General features: G+C 31.7%; 2 protein-coding genes across 2 annotated transcripts; both read left to right on the top strand.

Moving 5' to 3' along the window:
* The first annotated feature begins 3279 nt into the window (after positions 1–3279).
* LOC133786130 (uncharacterized) lies at positions 3280–4664 on the top strand. Its single transcript, XM_062225343.1, has 5 exons — positions 3280–3417; positions 3675–3812; positions 3930–3991; positions 4108–4340; positions 4408–4664. The coding sequence occupies exons 1-5, from the start codon at positions 3280–3282 to the stop codon at positions 4662–4664; spliced, it is 828 nt and encodes a 275-aa protein (XP_062081327.1).
* Positions 4665–12731: 8067 nt separating this feature from the next.
* Positions 12732–18849, top strand: LOC133783431 (subtilisin-like protease SBT5.3). Its single transcript, XM_062223054.1, has 11 exons — positions 12732–12849; positions 12960–13069; positions 13152–13249; positions 13816–13983; positions 14284–14395; positions 15599–16163; positions 16272–16372; positions 16903–17155; positions 17267–17377; positions 17469–17682; positions 18157–18849. Exons 1-11 carry the CDS (start codon positions 12751–12753, stop codon positions 18702–18704), a joined length of 2379 nt encoding a protein of 792 aa, XP_062079038.1. The 5' UTR covers positions 12732–12750; the 3' UTR covers positions 18705–18849.
* The last annotated feature ends 3074 nt before the right edge of the window (positions 18850–21923 follow it).

Below are 21923 nucleotides of genomic sequence, written 5' to 3'. Positions count from 1 at the left end.
TAGAATATGGAAAGTGGTTTAGAAGTATAATATAGTGTATGGTAAAAAGTATGGATTTCATCTCAAAATCAATTGGTGATTTTCTCTAACATCTTCCCTTAAGATGGTGGTTATTTTTGCTCAACAATCTTGGACGGCTCGATCGCAAGTGCCTCGTTGGCTCTCTTTGACTCACTATCCCTAAATCACAAAGGGCTCTTTTGGAGAGGTTTTTAGATTTGGATCGGATAGATTCTCGTTAGAGTTTTCTTTTGGCTTTAGAAGTATAATATGGTGCATGGTAAGAAGTATGTGATTCCATCTCAAAACCAATTGGTGAGTAACTCATACTCTTATAAATTATTGAAAATACCCACACACTTTCCACGTGGGATATTTTCTCTAACAATATATACATACTCTTGTTTGTAATTTTCTTGTTGTGTAGTGAGGAAAAGGCAAAGGATGCCATCTTTTACTCGTATAATAGACATATTAATGGCTTTGCTGCAATTCTTGATGAAGTAGAAGCTGCAGAAATTCGTAGTAAGCATTTTATTTTTGTTGTTATTATGTTAACTAATTTTTAAGAATTGATTTAACTATATGCAATGTTGATTATTACAGAGCATCCAAATGTGATATCGGTTTTCCTAAGCAAAGAAGGGAAACCAGCCACAACTCGTTCATGGAAGTTTCTTGGATTGGAAAGATATAACGAAGTCGTTCCTTCTAAATCTATTTGGAACAAGGCACACTTTGGTGAAGATGTAATTATTGGAAACTTGGACACTGGTACTTTCTCTCTCTCTCTAAATATATATATAGGCAATAAATTTAATCCCATTTTAGTAAAAAAAAAATGGAATGCCTATATTAATGTACTTTAGAGGCTTGGTTTGAAGTGTTTATTCTTTCAATGATTAACAAAATCAGCTCCATAAATATATATATATTCTTTTTTTTTTTAAATTTTTGAATTTTTTTCCTTTTCTTTATTTTCTAGATAATTAATTTTAAATGTGGTGAGAGTTGGTTGGTATAGGTGTTTGGCCTGAATCAAAAAGCTTTAGCGAGTACGAAGGAATTGGACCTATCCCATCAAGGTGGCGTGGAAGTTGTCAACAAACCATTGGAGATAAAATTCATTGCAATAGGTTGATCCTCTTATTTCTACTTTTTATTGTTTTTCTTTTTCATATACATATTTCTATGAATTGTATTTCATATACATATACATATATATGTATATGATTTGTTTTGGGATTAAGGGTAGAAAAACATTGACATAAAACCAATAATTATTAGTTATATAGTCCAGCATACTTAAGGGATGCATTTGGGTTAAAGTAGTCTAAATCTTTAATTTTTTTAATCAAAATAACATATGATTTCACAACTACGTTATGCATAAATTTATTTATTTTGTCAGGCAGGCATGAAAGTTTTGATAGCTTAATACATACATATATAAACACACACATATATATATACATATTCTATAGATTATTTTACTTGCTCTCCAATTTCCACCATAGGAAGATAATAGGAGCAAAGTACTTTAGCAAAGGCATTCTGACACAACTAAAGATGTCCAACGCCTCTATACCTAAGGAAAACTTTTTCACTAGTCGAGACACAAATGGACATGGGACTCATACTCTTTCCACATCTGGGGGTAGCTTTGTCCCCAGAGCAAATATTTTGGGATTTGGAAATGGTACCGCTAAGGGTGGTTCTCCAAAAGCTCGTGTGGCTACTTACAAAGTCTTATGGCCAGGGAGCAACGAGGCCGACATACTGGCAGGATTCGAGCATGCCAGGGAGTTGTGGATGGTGCGGTTCTTATCTCACACTTTTGGGCTCATGTAGTATTTGATACTGGTGCATCTCATTCTTGTATATCATTAATGTTTGCTAGCATGTTGGGTTTGAGTTGGGAAACTTTTAGTCCTACATTGCAGTTGAGTGTACCTGGGAGGGCATGGTGAAGTATCAACCATCTGCAAATTGGTTGTATTGTGTTTGAATGGCATAATTTATTAGGAAACCTGATGGTGTTACCTATAGGACAATTTGATGTGATTCTTGGCATGGATTGGTTGTCTAAGTACCAAGCCCTTGTTGATTGCTCACGCAAAAGGGTGACTCAACTCCAAGTGGAGATTTCATTGTATATCGATCCAACATAAATGCAGTAAGGCATAATCCTATCCTTAAGGCATGTTTAGGTGGGAAAAGAAACTTAGAGTGTTATGGGAGTCTGTTTGCAATTGAGGATGAGTCTAGGCCTCTAAACAAGTTTCCTTGGATATCAGTGGTTAGTGGCTTTCGAGATATGTTTCCTGAGGATTTGCCAGGACTACCACCTGATAGAGAGACCAAGTTTTGCATTGATTTGATTCCCAGGACTCCACCAGTTTCTACTACCCCTTATCGCATGGCACCTGCAGAGTTGGATGAATTGAAGAAGCAATTGGATGAGCTAATGAATAAGGTGCATCAGGAACAGTACTTCCCCATGGGGAGCTCCAGTTTTGTTTGCCAAGAAATCTGATGGATCCTTGTGATTGTGCATCGATTATAAGAAATTAATTCTGATGAAAATTAAGAACAAGTATCCATTGCCAATGATATATGAGTTGTTTGATCAGCTCAAATGTTCAAAGTGTTTTGCCAAGATTGACTTAAGCTCAGGCTATCATCAATTGAGGATTTAGGAAGAGGAGATTCCTAAAACTAATTTCAAAACGCGTTATGGACACTTTGAGTTTTTGGTGATGCCATTTGGGTTAACGAATGCACCTTTAACATGGACCTTATGAATAGAATCTTTAGACCCTATTTGGATAAGTTTGTGGTTATTTTTATTGATGACCTTTTAGTGTATTCCAAGACACCTGAGGACCATACAGAACATTAAACAGTTGTGTTGCAAACTTTGAGGGACCATCAATTATATGCTAAGAAAGAAGAATGTGACTTTTGGAGGACTGAGGTCAAATTCTTAGGGCATGTAAAATATCAAGAGGACATTACTGTGAATTCATGCGAAGATAGATTCTATCTTACAATGGGAAAAATCGAAGAACCTTACTAAGATTCGAATTTTTCTTGGGTTAGTAGGTTACTATCGTCGCTTTGTGGAGAATTTTTCTCGAATTTCTATGCCTTTGAAAAAGCTAACAAGAAAGGATTTAAAGTTCGTGTGGGATGACAGTTGTGAAGAAGCTTTTAGAGAACTTAAGCCAAGATTGACTACGATGACTATTCGCTGTGCCTAATAGTGATGAACCGTTTATGGTATTTACTGATGCTTCTGGTAGTATTGGTTTAGGTGGAGTTCTCATGCCAAATGGCAAGGTTGTTGCCTATCTTTCACGCCAATATAAGACACATGAGAAGAACTACCCCACACATGACTTGGAACTTGCAGCAGTGATTTTTGCCTTGAAAATGTGGAGATGCTACTTATATGGGGAAAAGTTTGAATTATAATCTGATCATAAGAGTTTAAAGTATATCCTTACTTAAAAAGATTTGAATTTGAGGCAAAGAAGAAGGGTCGAGTAGAGGGCAAATTATGATTTCACTTTGAAATATCCTCATGGAAAAGCAAATGCGGTTTCTACACAGTGCTACTTCAACAAGTTAAGCAATGTCAGTGGCAAGATGAGAAATTGAGACTTATCTAGAATCGAATCCAAAACGGTGAGCAATTAGATGGATGGACAGTAAATGCTGAAGAATTCGTATACCATAAGGGAAGAATAGTCGTTGCAAATATCCCTGATCTTAGAGAGTCTGTTATGATTGAGGCCCATAGGTCTAAGGTTGTTGTACATCCTGGAAACACAAAGATGTACCAAGATTTGAAAAGACAATATTGTTGGGAAAGTATGAAGAGAGGTGTGGCTAACTTTGTAGCTAAGTGTATGGTTTGCCAACAGGTTAAATCTGAGCACCAGAGACCTTCAAGGTTGCTTCAACCTGTACCTATACCAGAATGGAAGTGGGATGAGATCACGATGGACTTTGGATGGGATTACCATTAACACCATTAAAGCATGACACTGTCCGGTTGGTTGTCGAACATTTGACCAAATCTGCTCATTTCATTCAAATTAGGAAGGATTGTAAGGTTTCTGAACTAGCTCGACTTTATGTGGGTAATATACTTCGACTGCATGGGCTGCTTTCCAGCATTGTTTCTGAGAGAGATCCTCAATTTATATCAAGGTTTTTGAGAGCATTGCATGAAGCTTTAGGAACTGAATTTAACTTGAGCACCGCTCACCACCCTCAGAAAGATGGACAATTTGAGAGGGCTATCCGAACTATGGAGGACATGCTTTGTTCTTGTATTTTGGATTTTGGATTTCGTTCAAAGTTGTCAGAAGAGTTATGCTGATCTCCTCTAATGAGAAGTTGAGTTTGAGGTTGGTGACTATGTCTTCTTGAAAGTTGCTCCCATGCTTGGTGTGACGAGATTTGGAGTGAAGGGTAAGCTAGTCCTGAGGTATATTGGACCTTTCGAGGTTATCGAGAGGGATGGGGAGGTCGCTTATCGATTAAACTTACCAGCGCGGTTGGGGCATGTTCAAATTGTGTTCCATTTGTCGATGCTGAGGAAGTATACTCCAGACCCATCGCACATCATTGAGTATGAGGCTATCCCTCTTTAAGAGGACGTGACATGTGAAGAACAACCTATCAGAATCCTAGCGAGATAGTTAAAGGTGATAAGGGATAGAGGAATTCTCGTAGTCAAAGTCTTATGGCAGAACCAAAGAGAAGACGAGGTTATTGGAGAGTCAGAGTCGGAAAATTTCGGGACAAAATTTGTTTAAGGAGGGAAGAATGTAATGACTGAGAAAAAAATATATATAAATGGGTGGGACCCACTTAAGTGAAAAGAGTCTTTTTTTTCTTTTCTTTTCCTTTTCCTTTTCCTTCTTTTCTTTCTCTTTCCCCGATTGCCCTCTCTCTCTTCTTTTTCTCTTCTTTCTCTCTTCTCTCCACGACAACACACCACCACCACTAAGACCCAACCTCCGGAAACCACCATTTTCGGCATACGGCGGCTCATTGGATTCACCTTGCTCCGGCGACCTCAACCACCAAGCGGCACTGCCCAATTCGCCGTAAGTTGTTCGGAATAGTCAGTCAAAGTTTTGGTCCGTCAATTTTGACTGTGTTTTCCGGCCAAATCCGACCACCACTTGGCAAGTGGTTGGTACCTTTGGAACCAGCATGAAGAGAGGAACAAAACCCACTAATTCATTCCGGTCAACTCGCTGTTTTTCTCCGGCAAGATTTTGGGTATCTCCGCCCTTTGGAAGCGTTTTTCGGCGACACCGGAGGTCATTTGGGCGGAGGAGCTTTACTTTCGTGATGTACTCATCGAGAGGATGGTTTTGATATATGCCATGCATATATTCGTCGACGTTTCCAGTACCGCCACCAACCGCTATAGTGCACCGCTTGGGTGAGCTTCCGGAACTTGAAATTTTAAATATGGTCATATTATATGTCATTGGACACGATTTTGAATAAGGAATACTATGATGATAATCGTTTGTTCATTTGGTGCACGTAGGAAAAACGTGATATTAAAACCGGACTAAATCATTCTAAGATCATCGATAAGCTTAGGAGCGTTGCTTTGGGTTCGAATTAAATTCTAAAGAGGTAGGGACTCAACTAGACTATTGGACTTATTTTACTCTTATTAAATTGCATCCAACATATTCCAGTTTCGACATTTATAAAATGTTTGCAAAATTGAAAACTTAACATTACGTCGCCCTTGATATTGTCGCCCCTAAAACTGATTTTTGTTGTAGTGTGATTTACTTCTAGCCACAAACACTTTAGTAACAATATAAACATTTTTTTTTCATTTTAGGCTTGTGTATCTTAAGTTTTAACCGACACTACATACTTTAGAAGATACTTTTTAAACATTATGGTACAATTATTCCATATCAATCAATTTAATTGATTCAATTATAAACAATTTAGGTGAACAAAGAGTCTTGGAGCCATATCTCAAATTAAAGTGACAAGGAATCTAAATAATTACTTTAATTCTATTTAACGTTAATTGAGTCCTGTCAAAAAAATCAAAATGCTTCGCACATCATCACTTTATCGAAAACCCTACACTTATAAATATATGTGCTACAAAAATACAGCACACAAATTAAAATTTGTCCCCCTTTTATTTTTGTCAATAAAAAAATATCCTTCTTATATGTATATATATATTATTTAACTGACATTAATTAAACTTTCCTATAGTTAGAAAATAAAATTTAATGTCAGTTTAAAAAATATACTTATAATAAGATGAATAATAAATAAATAAAAAATATGGGTAACGATCCATATTAATTTTTCTTTATCACTTGATACACTAAAATTTAAGCTATATATGTTTTTTGTGTTTGGATTCTCATCATTTCAAATATATATCACATATCTTCAAAGTCACATTTTTGGCACATAGTATTTTCTGTAGTTTTTCTTGGTACTTTTCCCTAGGGCTAGTATTCCATGTCCCACTATCCAAAAGAAAGTACTGGATCAGTAAATATTAATTCCACAAAATTAAATTATTGATGTACTATAGTTATAATGGAAATACAGTGTCATATTCTGTCTATAAATGTAGTTAATTGTTTCACTACTACAAAACTGGGTTATTCTGACACTCAACCACGACAGTCAATTCTGTTGACTGTCGTAATTGTTTAGCGGGACTCTACGCCGACAGTTATAGTGTTTAACTGTCGGCGTAACTATCCCTACGCCGGCATAAGCAAGTACGATGTTAGTCGACTGTCGTCATTGCTCAATAGCGACAATTAAAAACTGTCGGGAAAACCCATTTTTATAGTAGTGCTTTGTCTATAAATTAATTAGCAAGAATTCATCACTTAAAAGCTTCAACATCTTAGAGTCATTGATGATTTGGGTGTATTATTGTTTAGTTTTTTTATCTTTTCAAATATTTACCAGCTAATATTATGCTGGAGTGATCCCTAGTAAAGTTTATAATTTAGCTAGTTCCGAGGTATAACCTTGTGAACTTTTTTTCTTCTTAGCTTCTTTAACATTTTGAGTTTTTCGTGATATGGCTTCTTTGGTGTTTAATTATTTTGGCAATGAGTTCTTGAAGGAGAATTTTATATTTTTATCAATCATGCTCTGTGGCTTCTTATTATTATTTATGATGTTAGTGTTATTCTTTATCTTTTATTTTCTTTGAAATTATTTGGGGAAATTTTCTTTGTTCTAATTTTCTGCTAGAATTTGTGAAACTTTCTCAAGTTATTCATTGATATAGTTTTATAAACCATCAAATTTGTCTTGTTGCTATTCTAATTATATATAGAAAAAATATATACATCACCCCAAGGTCTGAGTTATAGCATATCTATTCATTATTTTTCATTTTTATAGAGTGAAATAGATAATTATCATATCATATATATATATATATCTATATTTATCAGGTTTAATATTTAGTTGGACAATATATGCTGCATTTGCATTGGAACTTTGGTGAACTCTTCAAATCTCAGCGCCATTATGGGCTCCAAGACAAGCAACAAACAAAATATTCTTGAAGGCAACACAATGACCGATTTATCTATGTCTGAAATGAATTTCTTGTTTTATGCTCTCTATATGTATAATACATCATATCAATGAGAATGAACTGATTGCAACTCCGTTGCATGCTCTTCCTAATCGACTTAGCATATTTAATTGTATACTAAATTATCATCATATGCAAAAGAAAAAAAATTGCAAGCTGAATTATTTATTTTAGTTTTGGTTTGACTTTAATAATGTTTATTCTGTATCGTAGGCTAAAAACTCTACTTGGATATTTAGGAGAACTAAGACAATTATATAAGAGAACCAAGGCAACAAGAAATTATTCTTTAAGTTGTTGGGTATTATTATCTTTTTGCTTGTAAGAATTATGTACATTGAGGATTTGATGTATTATTTACATTGAGAATAATGAATTTTTATTGGGAATTATTTAGTCTCATAGGGATTTGATGTATTATTTACATTTCAATTGTATGAATAAATGTTGTATGTATATGAATTTTTATTATGATAAATATGATTTTTTTACAAATTATGGTAATAACAATTAATTATGTGAGTAATTTTTTTATTTAAATTTATATCAAACTTCAATTGTTAAAATTTTTATAGTTTTAAAAATATATATATTGAAATATTATTATTTATATATATAAATTTAATGTTACGACGACATTTACTAACTGTCGGCGTTGCCAGGAACGCCGACACCTATTAACTGTCAGCGTTGCCAGCAACGAAAACACATATTAACTGTCGGCGTTGCCAGCAACGGTGACACCTATTAACTGTCGACGTAGCCAGCAACGACGACACTTATTAACTGTCGGCGTAGCTACTCCTACGCCAGCATAAGCAAATACGACAGTTATTCGACTTTCATCATTGTTCAATAAGGACAGTTAAAAACTGTCAGGAAAGCCCGTTTTTATAGTAGTGCACGTTGAATGAGACATCATTTTCCACATCATATATTGATTGGTGGGTTAAAGTGAAAGTGAAAAAACATATGTACATCTTTTAATGTTTTCTGTGGCTTTTAAAAACAAATAATTGATTGGAGCATTTTGTGTGAAGATTATATTGGTGGATTTTTGTTATCATTTTCATTATTATTGTCAATTTGTGAGTGTGGTTTTGCCTTTTCCCACGATGTTGAATCCATTTATTTCATAGAAATTTTTGAAAGTGAAGATATATATAGTTGAAATATAATTATGTTTTTGACAGAACCATTTAAAATTTATAAGTAACCTTGTCGTGGTACAATCACCACCTTTGAATTTTAAAAACTGTATCATCCTAACCATTATTTTAAATCATAAAATTATTTAAATGTTGAAATTTTAAATTAGTATTAAAGTGTCAACAATAAATTAAATTATAAAAATGTTAATTAATAATTTACTACTTAGACTGTAATCACGTATAATGTATTTTAATGAATAATTAATTTAATTTTTTAATTTTATATATAATTTTAATTCTTAAACAAAAGTGTAAATATAATTTTTATTATTATTTATAACTATTAGAGAAATTAGTTAGAATGATTACTTTTTTTTAAGTGATTTTGTACTCTGACCTATTTTTGATAATTTTCTATAAAATAGCATCTATCTAAAAATTCAATTAGTTATCGTTCAGTTGACCCTTATTATTATTATCATTATTATTAAGTTCTTAAGGTAAAGGTTTTTTTTTTTTTTTTCAATTTTCTCTAAAATAATTTCGTACTATAGCTATGGAAATATTGTAATGAAAAACACTTACTGTCATATAATTATTTTTTATATAAGTACGGAGTAGTAACCAATAATAGCATCATCACGGGTACATTCTTAGTGATAATAGTTAGGGTTATTAGGGTAAAAATAATAATAATTGAGAAATTACACAAAATTATTATTTACCAATAAAAAGATCGACAGATAGAAAGCAATTGAATTTCATTCCCATTAACACAATATTCTTTTTTCATGACCACACACACACTAGCTAGCTGTACGTAGATATTATAATGTTGGGCACCAATGATAGAAATATAACAAAAAGTAGATTCTTAAATTGCTTAATTAATTATACTTTGTTTGAATTAAATAATAAATCAAGATGATTCCTCTTTTTACATTGATTATCACTTTATCTAAAACAAATTGTAGAATTGTTATGGACCATACAAAACTGAAATTCCGTTTTTAGTAATTACCAAATTAATTAAACCATGAATTAATTAAAATGCGGAATGGTAATTAATTGTTTACACAGAAAGCAGTTCTGTTGGAACAGAATCCGAACTTGTCACGACAGAACTGAACACAATAAACAGACAGTGCAAAAATTAAAGAACACAGCGAATTTTTACAAGGTTCAGAAACCCTTCCGGATAACCTACTCCTTGGGGCCACGCCCAGAGAATAAACCAATTAGTAAAGAAACAAAGTGTACAAAAGCATTGACTTAAACAATATAAGACTCCATCTTAAACTATTGCCGCAATCTTGTTGTACTCTTATCTACGAATCTGGTTTGATGAAACGCTGATTCTCTTGAACTCCCTTCAAAGAATAGCGAGTGCACACTTCCTCCCGAAGTGAGACTTAGATAGAATCCTCTCCCGAAGATCCTTATGAACACGTTCACAATAGACACTATCTGTTTATAATGGACTAGATAGATATCCACAAGTACACTCAGCACTCTCACAAAGATTAAGGTGAACAAACTTAATCTCTACAAATAAACACACTCTTCAAAATAACATAATGTTTACAAATATTCCAAATGGAAGAGGTGAGAAATCCAAAGGCCTTGGCAATGTATTTATAGGCAGGGAAATCGTCCAAGGCCATCATATTCTGGTATCTTTGAAATCAATTTGCGAATTCCTTTGATTTAGGAAAACAGCCAGTAGATGGATTCTGTGTCGACAGAAAAGGAAATTGATGAGTCAGCAACGTAATCAGTTTTATCTGGCAGAATGAACATGGTTGTTTCTTTTGACCATGTTTATTTTCGACACCTTCTTTATTTCCAGAATAGACATAATCCCATATAATCCCTGAAAATAATCTCAAGATATTTGCACAATATATTTTTACCAAAAATTGATTATTTGAGATAAATAAGGCAACAAATATATTCACACTTAAATATCTTTTCACATTACCAAACCAGTTGAAAATATTGCCAATAAAACCGAAAATCAATATGGAGATATGCTACTGATTTTTCTTTAAAAAATTAAAATATTTTGTCTAAATTAAAGTTTAGCCAAAAAAGAATTTTACAAAACATTAAGCTTAATCATATATAGACATGCACTGTTTCAATTATGGTACCTAAAACCCTAATTTGCAATGTTGAATTCTAATACCATAATATACTTCAATTACTTAAAGATTAAAAGAAATATAATAAAGCCATAATATAAAGGAGTATGTCAGTTGCCCCATTAGCAATGTTTCCCCTTTCAGACTCATTGACCATGAAACAACTTTCTACTTACAGGAATAGAAAGTTTTCAGTAGGTGAATGCATAAAGTAGGGGTGAACATTTGACCCGAAAAACTCGCAAACCCGCTCGATCTGTAACCCGAAAACTCAGTTTTTGGGAAAACCCGAAAGATTCAGGTTAAATCCGACCTTACTCCGAAAAAAAAAAAGTCGGGTCGGGTTTAGGTTTGAATTGTGTTAAACTTGGGTTCGGGTTCAAACCCGAAATCCGAAAAAATGGTATTTTTGAAAAAAAGTGTAAAAAAATGGTATTTTTGCAAAATTTGGCTTCTCGGCCCAAAACCCATTAGCCCCAGCCCAACCCAAAATCAAACCCCGAAATCTGAAGAAAAAAATGGTAGTTTTGAAAAATATATATATAAAAAAGTGGTATTTTTGCAAAATTTGGCTTTTCTGCCCAAAACACAAATGGTCCAGCCCAACCCGAACCCGAGTAAAACCCAAAACCCGAAAATTTCGAATCGGTTTCGGTACCATTTTTCTCAACCCAAAACCTGTAAAACCCGGACCCGATGAACCCGAAACTTGAAAATCCGACTTGTGTGCACCCCTAGCATACAGTATATAAGACATGAAGTATATATATTGAAATTCCGTTTTTTATGATTACCAACTTAATTATTCAAATTAAATAATTAATTGTTGAACTGTTACAGAAATGTTTAAACAGATACAAAGACTGTTTGAACAGAAACCAGATATGTTTAAACAGTTTGTGACCAGAAGATAAAAATGAACATAAAGTAAAGAACACACGATTTTTTACGTGGTATTAGCTTAAGCAAATCACCAATTAAAAATGTCAATACAAATTGTTCCAAAAAATGAAATTAAAACTCCCTTTAAAACCTCTTCTACTTGTTCTTTTTTTTTTTTTTTTTGTATTATTGTATTTTTTTTTCTTTTGAAAACGTATTATTGTATCTTGAAAGAGAAGAAAAAATAAATTTCAATCTCAATCGAGTGGTAGATAAATAATTAAAGCAATAGACTTTTATTTATTATTATTTTTTTAAAGCAATAATGAATCTCTTACTTTTATTCCCATTAACACAATATTCTATTTTTTTGGCCCACACACGTTATATAACACACTTGGGACTGGTGACTGAAAAAATTACTTATGAAACATTGGTGGACATTTCTTTTCCAAAATAAAAAACATTATAATGGCCATTTACTTTTGTTTCCTAGTAAACATTATGGAGTAATGATATGTGCACTCAAACATTACACACGGTTATGTAACAGTTTAGCTTAGTCAATCACATTTATTAAAACTGAGACTCATTGTTTTAAGAGTAATAATATGTGTACCTAAAATATACACTCAAACATTACACACAGTAATGTGACAGTTTAACATAGTCAATCAAATTTATTAAAATTGGGACTCACTGTTTTAAAAAGCAGTGACACGTCACTGTATGTAATGTTTAAGTGCACATATCATTACTCTATATAAATATATATAAAACGTTTTTACTGTAGGACATGTCTTTTGTCCGGTAGGAACGTTTTTTATTTTGAACCATAAGATAAGATATTACTTTAATAATGTTTTCTATAAATAAAGGGGAAACCGCAGCCTTCTCTCCAATTAAATCTTTCTCTCAAAGATAAACAATGGCACTACATTGTAGTGTTGTAGTTTCTTCTTCTAGTCTTTCTATTGTTCTTATTTTCATTTTGCTCCAATCACCAGCTCAAGCCACTGATAAAAAGGCAAGCATATATCTCATAATAAACCCTCTTTTCTCTTTTCACTTTTCTCTTTCATTCAACTAAATTAAGCTTTAATTTTATTATATGTATATATATATGTATGTATGCAGCCATATATTGTGTACATGGGTACACATTCGCATGGTCTGAAACCTTCCTCAGATGATCTTGAAAGAGCCACCAATTCTCATTACAACCTTCTTGGATCATACTTAGGAAGGTAATAATCCAATCTCATACATTGTTTTTTACTCATCATAATAAAATGAAGAGATATATAATTCTTTGGTTTTCTTGTGCAGTGAGGAAAAAGCGAAAGATGCCATCTTTTACTCGTATAATAGACATATTAATGGATTTGCTGCACTTCTTAGTGAGTCAGAAGCCGCAGAAATTCGAAGTAAGCTGACATACATAATATAATATATTTTCTATTTATTGTGAAATAATATACTTCATTTTATAATTCTTTGCAAAGTATTCTTTCCAGTAGTGTAGAGCGTTTTTAGATTGTCGAGTAGTTGGGATTGTTACTCTACAAAAGAATTATTAAAAACATGTCTATTTTGCGAAACTTCTCATATGCTATATATATATAAGTGTACTTTTAATAGTTATTTTAATATTAATTATTAGATTAAGATTAATGATACATATTTATAGTTGTTAATTAATATTTTTAAAATTAAATTTTGATTTTTTCAAATTTTTGGAAGGGTTAGCTTGATGAAAAAACGTGTATTTATTATAAAAATATAATATTGTAAACTTTTCATTTTTCAAATGCATGTCAATTTATTATAAATATAGCTAGTGTTTCTCATTGATTGGAAACACCATTAATTATGGCAAAAAAATCGAAATTAATGTAGAAAAAAATATTTACTTATTGGTGACTTACTATACCAAATCACTATGATTAATACTTATCTATGGTTGGTAACCATTGATTAATTATTATTACAGAGCATCCAAATGTAGTATCGGTTTTTTTGAGCAAAGGAATGAAATTGCACACTACTCGTTCATGGGAATTTCTTGGATTGGAAAGAAAAGGTGGTCGCATTCCTTCTCAATCTATTTGGACAAAAGCACACTTTGGTGAAGATGTAATCATTGGAAACTTAGACAGTGGTAAATAATTATTTTTCCTATTATTATTATTTAATTTTGAAGACCCAATAACACATAGAAGTTCAATTCGTTTAATCATTATCTCAAAACAATTACCAATAATGCACTCTAGCTAAGATTTATATAAAAGAGTAGAAAATAATACAACGAGTGATGACTTGGATAATGGTCTCATCATTAGAGATTAGAAAATAATAATAATAATAATAATAATAATAATAGTGACACATTGAATAAAGAAGAAGAAAACGAAGCATTTATAGCAGGTGTGTAAAAGAGTAGTACTATATATGTTGGTAGGTGTTTGGCATGAATCAAAGAGTTTTAGTGAGTATGAAGGCATTGGACCAATTCCATCAAAGTGGAACGGAATCTGTCAACCGGTCGTTAAAGATAAAGTTCAATGTAATAGGTTCGTTCTCATTTTTCCACTTCTTCTTTCTTTCATTATTTTTTTTTAATTTTTTGCAGGCCTTGGATTCTTTGTGATAGAAGACATTTATATGTATATAAATATATATTCATAAAAAAAAAAGGCAATAGAGATATAAAAACTTTAGGACAAATACTTTTGAAAAAAAGAAAGAAAATTATAAATTATTGGATAATGGTGGGGTCATATAATAATCATACTTTTTTACTCTAATTGATAAAATATATTATTTTTAAAATTTATTATCTTCGAAAAAAATTAAAGTACAATTAATCAAATAAGAAATTTATTATACATGCCACCTGTTTGTTGTGGTGGTAAGGATGCCGCAATCCTTGGTCAATAAGTCAACTATCATAAAATAATAATATAATTAAAAGAAAAGGATGAGGATTAAATATCAAATACACTAAGTGTTTCCAAAAATTAGGGTCAATAAGTCAACTACCATAAAATAATATATATAGTTAAAAGAAAAGGATTCAAAAGGAACTATACTAAAATATCATACGAATTTTAGTATGATTTATATATATATAAATATTGTGCTGGTGATTTATTCTTAACCATGTATAAAAATATATGATTTTTTTTGCCTCTACCGTAGGGCGTTATTTATTTTCAATACCTAGAAACATTATAATTTAATTTTTTTTTATATGATATGGTATATTATAGTTATAATATACATCTTATTAATTTTTGAGAAATTTTGAATAATTTACTGTGTCAAAATCAGAGTTCAAACAATCAGATACACTACACTTGTCTAATATTTTATACAAGTGGAAAACATACTATTTGAATATAATTTCAGCATTATGTAAATTATTCGTAATTTTTTAAAAATTGACGAGAAACCTACTATAACTATCATCTGCGCTATCAAACAAAAAAAAATTGAGTTAGAATTTATCTGAGTATTGAAAATAGGAAATGACTGAAGGGTAGGGGTCGCAAAATGATGCCCGTAAGAAGCTCCTATAAATATATATATATATATAATGCATGGAAGTACTATGTATATATAGTAATTTGTACGTATCACTTTTAGCACTTATGTTATTCTAAATTATGGCATTTAAATGATAAGCTCACAAAGCAAAATGTTACTAAGCACAATTTTGCATTTTTTTTATACTTTGATAATGCTAATCTTCTCCATCTTCGATCGTTGATCAGAAAGCTAATAGGAGCAAGGTACTTTAACAAAGGTTATATTGCTCATCTAAAGACCATGAACGCCTCTTCCATTCCACCTGAGGTACGTAAGGAAAACCTATTCACTAGTCGAGACAACAATGGACATGGGACTCATACTCTTTCCACGGCTGGGGGTGGCTTTGTTCCTGGAGCAAATATCTTCGGCAATGGGAATGGAACTGCAAAGGGTGGATCTCCCAAAGCTCGTGTGGCCGCTTATAAGGTGTGTTGGCCGCCCCTCGATGAAAGCTCGTGCTTCGACGCTGATGTTATGGCTGGATTTGAAGCTGCAATAAGTGATGGTGTTGACATAATTTCGGCGTCCATTGGTGGTCCACCTAATGAATTTTTTGATGGCTCGGCTTCAATAGGGAGTTTTCATGCTGTTATGAACAACATTGTTGTGGTTGCCTCAGCTGGCAATGAAGGACCTGATCCAAAGACGGTAAGTAATTTATCACCGTGGATGGTAACAGTAGCTGCTAGCACACTTGACCGTGAGTTCAATAGTTATGTTTCGCTTGGCAACAAAAAACATCTTAAGGTAAAAGTACATCATCCTTAAATCTCTCAAGGTTTGATTATGCTTTATGAAAAAAAAATCGTATTGTAATAATAATCAATAAGTGTATGTTGTAATATATAATGACAGGGAGTAAGTCTTTCTTCAAGTGGCTTGCCATCTCAAAAGTTTTATCCGTTGATCTATGGGTCAGATGCAAAAGCTACAAATGTGAAAAATTCTTTGCTAGCGTAAGTATAGTATAATGAGTCTTGTGAGAGAAAACATTATATAAATATATGTATGAAAATTTTACTGTAGGGCTTCAATTTAAACCTTCTTATTAATGGAGCTCTCAGTATTCTCGACTCGTGAATAGTTTTCAATACGATTTTTTTTATGACCGTATATATTGTAGCTATATAGAGCATCCTGCAAATTTTAAAAAAATTCTGAATAGTTTACAGTACCGAAAACTAAATTTAAATTGTTACACTCGTGACTAATTTTTTTTTATGCGCGTGGAAAGCAACTAGTTTTCGGTATTGTAAATCATTCAGAAATTTCTGAAAATTTGCAGAATGCTCTAAACAACTACAATATACACGGTCATAAAAAAAATTGCATCGAAAACTATTCACAAGTCGAAAACACTGAAGAGTCCTACCGATAAGACTTAAAGTAAAGCCCTATAAGAAAATTCTCATATATATATATATAAATAGTTTGACTATATAGAAAGTAGAGACACTAATACTAAAGAGTTGTATGTTTTATCCAGACAATTCTGTAGGCCTAAAAGCCTAGATCCAAAGAAGGTAAAGGGAAAGATCTTGGTTTGTCTTGTTGGGGATGAAATTTCAACACTTGAAAAGGGTCATCAAGCTTCTCTTGCGGGTGCTGTTGGAATGATTCTAGTTAATCATGTTTTAATTGGGAATGAAATCACTCCAGAGTCTCATGTGCTCCCTACATCTCATCTCAATGTCACTGAAGGCAAATTTATATTTGAATACCTCAACACCACTAAGTACTAATCAATAATATATCTAATTAATTTGGTTCTTTTTCGTTGTTATACAATTAATAGAATAAATCTCATGACTTGACTTATGATATATTTTTGTGAATATATATATCGGGCACCTATGGCTTACATGACTCGACCAAGGACTGAAGTAGGAGTAAAGCCAGCCCCATTTATAGCTTCATTCTCATCAAGAGGACCTAACCTCATTCAACCAGCTTTGCTCAAGGTTTTTATTTACTAATTCTCTTCTTATTATTCAAATATATTTATTATTTCTCTAATGAAATGTTAAGTAGCTTTTTCTATTACATATACAGCCAGATATCACAGCACCAGGAGTCCATATTATTGCTGCATATAGTGAATCTATTGGACCAACTGATGAACTATTCGATAAGCGTCGAGTCCAATTCAACGTAATCTCTGGAACTTCAATGTCATGCCCTCATGTTTCTGGGATCGTTGGCCTTCTCAAAACCCTTCATCCAGATTGGAGTCCAGCTGCAATTCATTCAGCCATAATGACTACGGGTATATATAAATAGGACAATTTTTCTGTAGGGGCTATCGGTGAAGTTCTCAGGGTTTCTTGACCCGTGAACAGTTTTTGGCGCAATTTTTTATTATGACCGTGTATATTGTAATTGTTTAGAGCATCCTGTAAATTTTCAGAAAATTCCAAATAATTTACAATACCGAAAACTAGGTTCAAACATGTTACTTTTCCCGCGCATAAAAAAAATTAATCATGCGTGCAACAATATGTTTGAACCTAGTTTTCGGTACTGTAAACTATTCAGAATTTTCTGAAAATTTACTAATGCTCTAAATAGCTACAATATACACGGTCATAAAAAAAATTCGCGCCAAAAAATATTCACGGGTCGAGAACACTGAGAGCCCTACCAGGACTTAAAGTGAAGCCCTATAAAAAAACTCTCCTATATATATAAGCTAGGATTCCTTATTAATTCTGATCACTAAACTAATTATATCTATTTGCAGCAAGAGTTCAAGACAACAACAAGGGGCCAATGTTGGACTGGAACATGAAAAAAGCAACACCATTTCAATACGGTTCAGGTCACATCCAACCAAATCGAGCTATGGACCCTGGACTTGTCTACGACAGAACTATTGAGGATTATTTGAACTTTTTATGTGCTCATGGCTACAACGAAACATCGGTTAAGCTTTTCTACAATAAACCTTATAAATGTTCCAAATCATTCACTCTAACCAACTTCAACTACCCTTCCATTGCTGTTACTGATCTTAGTTCACAGTACTCAGTGACAATTACTAGAAGAGTTAAGAATGTCGGCCCACCAGGAACTTACAAGGCATATGTGAGAGCCCCAGCTGGAGTTTCCATTGATGTTAAGCCCACAAGCTTGCAATTTAGCAATGTTGGTGAAGAAAAGAAATTTGAGATTATTTTGAAGCCAAAAGTTGTTGGGAATAATGATAAGCCTAAAGACTACGTGTTTGGACAATTGAAATGGTCAGATGGGAAGCGTTACGTTAGAAGTCCTATAGTAGTCAAGTACTAATAAAGAAAAGCCGGAGAAAATAGTATGGCAAGTACAATGTTTATATTTTATGTCATATTAATTTAATATAATTATTGATACTAGAAATATTCTAGTAGTAATAAAAATTATTCCAAGAATATAATTGGAGTGATCATTTTGATGACATATACTATGAATAATTTGTTTATCCAGCCTCTATCCACTACAAATAAAGGTAACCATTAGTGATAATATTTTAGTCAGAATCTATATTTTGTGTGACTAAATGTCACTTTTAATAACAACAAAAAATTACTTGTAACTAAAAAGTCATACTTAATCACAAATTGTCACTAATGTAATTTTAGTCACATCTTATCATTTTTAGTGATAAAATTTGTTGTAACTAAAAATACATTTAGTGACAACAAATTGTAATTTTCGTGACTAATAATTTTAGCCAAAAATTTTTTAGTAATGACATAAGTAAGATGATTATTCTTTCGTCACAAAATTTAATGTCACTAGAACTAAAAAAATTTGTAGTGATAATATCTCAGATTGTTGATCTAAGATACCATGTGCTGTCCTTCCAATAATAAATTTGTTATTGGGTATAAAAAAATAATAATAAATTTGATAGCATCTATTATGATCAAAATAAATACTTAACATATTTTTTAAAAAAGAAAAATAAAAACAAAATTTATTATTAAACATAATATAAGACTTACTACTCATTATTTCTTTTTAGCTGTCATTCTAAAATACAATGTTATATTTGTATATTTATATAGTATTGTGACATCTTTAACATTTCTTTCTTAACAGCATATATAATTTAAATTATAATTTAATTATGGTAATTATTTAATTAAATTATAAATATAATATTAATAATAATAAACATTTATTCAAATTATTTTCCGACTCCCATTTTTGTATTTTCCTCTATAAGCTTTGTCTAGCTTTTCTGTTGTTCATTCTTTTTTTATATAAAAAAATTTACCATTTTAAATATTCGGTATTTTTCTCTAAGCTTTTCGGACTATTCTATTTTTTATTCTTTTTTTATATAAATTTATTACCATTTTGAATATTATTATTTTTGTTCTTATTTTTAATTATACTTTTCTAATTTATGACTATTAATTAATTGAGAGAAAATTTTTATCTATTGTCTCTTTTTTATTTTAATAATAATTATAATAAATGTCAATTAAAAATATTTATATATAATCATAATAAATAAATAATCAATTTATTTATTTTTTTAACATTTGGACAAAATGCGGGGTCCAAAAGTCTGTTTTTAATAATAAATGGTCAAAACGGGTAATTAACCAAAATACATGCAGTTGAAATAATCTATCTATATATTCCTATTTTTAACATTTTGACAAAACACGAGGTTCACAAGTTAATTTTTTTTTTTAAAGTTCAAACGGGTAATTAACTAAAATACAATGTTCAAAATAGTGCGAACTCTTACTATTAAACATAAATTATATAAAAATTACTTTTTATAAAAAATATATTAAGCTTTTGAATAAATACATGGTTGATAGATTAATTTTTAAAAATAAAGAGTCAAAACAGGTAATCGACCAAAATATGGTGTTCAAATAATTAATTTATCTATTCATATTTTTAACTTTTTTGACAAAACATGAGGTCTAAAAGTTATTTTGTAAAAATAAAGGATCCAAACGGGTAATCGGCAAGAATAACCCTTACACAAAACATAAATTTTCTTATTCATAATTTAAACTTATTATAAAAAAAAATTGTGAATAAACACCATCATGGAAAAAAAAAAAACTACAGTGAAGACGCCCTCATGTATCCATAAATGAAATATTTATGAATTTAAGACTGAGTTAAGTGTGTAATTAAGTGTGAGTGAGTCATGGCAAACCTAGGCTCTTATTCTAGTTGATTGAAACGTGTGAGTGAGTATTATTCAAAAGTAAAAGTATGAATAATGGAGTGAAATTGTGAGAAAAACAAATATAAATTTAATTAAAAAAAAAAGTGAATGATGTATGTTGTTGTCAGTTGGAGAGTATTGAGTCTTGGTTGATCATTTTTGTTATTATAAAGTAAAGATTTTTGGCATAAAGGCCCCCTAAGATTTACTTTATTTGGCAATTTAGTCCCTAAGAAAAAAATTGGCAATTAAGTCATTATTATTATTTTTGTACAAAATTCTTAGTTTTAAAAAAAAAATTTCATATGTGTAAAAATATTTGGAGGTGTAATATATTTTGAAAAATATCAAAATTATCTATAAAAAAAAACTTAGATTTTAGTTAAAAATTAACTAAAGTGACTTAATAGTTACTGTTTTTGAAACTTAATAAGGACTTGATTACCAAAAAAATATTTATCAAGTACTAAATTAATATATAATACTAGATTGACATGTATAATGTAACAAAGTGACAGTGAAGACAAAAAAGATAAGATAGCATAATTGAAAAGGGTAAAGTATATTACTTGTTGGTTCGTGAATCATTCCACTTCGATCCACATGCAAAGCTACACTCTTTATCCAAGCAGCCATTGGTTGTAGAGAGCGCACAATGCAAGCTCTAAAAACCCTTTTTTTATAGTAGTGTGATTGAGCATCTTAAGCCCCCGATAACTTGGGGGCACACGAGATATAAGGCACAAACAAAGCATATGAAAATATGTAATCAGATGAGCAAAATCAATGAAAGCATAAAAAACATTGAAGAGTATTAAGTGTTATATTAGGTTCAATTATACGAGTTATGTATTTTAATATGCAAATATTAAAAGTACTAATTAATAAGATTATATTTACACCATAAGCAAAACTACTGGAATGTAATTAAAAACTTAAAAGGAAAATTGCATTAAGCAGTCTGTTGTCTCATCAGGTGAACGCTAGTCGGCGACAGTATCAGCTTCACCCTCAGCATATTAAAACTAGTGGCCAAAGAAATCTTTTCATTTGGAGAAGCAGGAGGGTCATTCTCCTCGAGAAAAATAGCAGCACATTTCTCCAGCTCAGCTTGCTTTACATGTTCGGGAAGATAATCAAAATTAGCATGTTGATTACGCTTCCAAAACATATAAAAGCAGTTGAAAGTAGCCATTTTAAAGTGCTCCAGGTTGCTTCTGTTGTACGTCCTGCTCGAGAGTCATTATCTTATGATCCAGCTCGAAAACTCTCTTCCCCGACTTGTTCGACTCCTCTCGACTCTCTGTGAGCTCCTTCTCAAACTTCAA

This window comes from Humulus lupulus, chromosome 6, assembly GCF_963169125.1.
Source record: "Humulus lupulus chromosome 6, drHumLupu1.1, whole genome shotgun sequence".
In the NCBI taxonomy this organism is placed as follows: domain Eukaryota; kingdom Viridiplantae; phylum Streptophyta; class Magnoliopsida; order Rosales; family Cannabaceae; genus Humulus; species Humulus lupulus.
Note: the sequence above shows the minus strand (reverse complement) of the source record. Positions and strands in the feature narration are given on the sequence as shown.

Coding starts and splice junctions, on each gene's coding strand:
- LOC133786130 (XM_062225343.1), top strand. CDS start 3,280: ATGGTATTTACTGATGCTTCTGGTAGTATTGGTTTAGGTGGAGTTCTC. Junction 3,418..3,674: donor ATGACTTGGAACTTGCAGCA/GTGATTTTTGCC, acceptor AGACTTATCTAG/AATCGAATCCAAAACGGTGA. Junction 4,341..4,407: donor GGAGGACATGCTTTGTTCTT/GTATTTTGGATT, acceptor TCTAATGAGAAG/TTGAGTTTGAGGTTGGTGAC.
- LOC133783431 (XM_062223054.1), top strand. CDS start 12,751: ATGGCACTACATTGTAGTGTTGTAGTTTCTTCTTCTAGTCTTTCTATT. Junction 12,850..12,959: donor CTCAAGCCACTGATAAAAAG/GCAAGCATATAT, acceptor GTATGTATGCAG/CCATATATTGTGTACATGGG. Junction 13,070..13,151: donor CTTGGATCATACTTAGGAAG/GTAATAATCCAA, acceptor TTTCTTGTGCAG/TGAGGAAAAAGCGAAAGATG.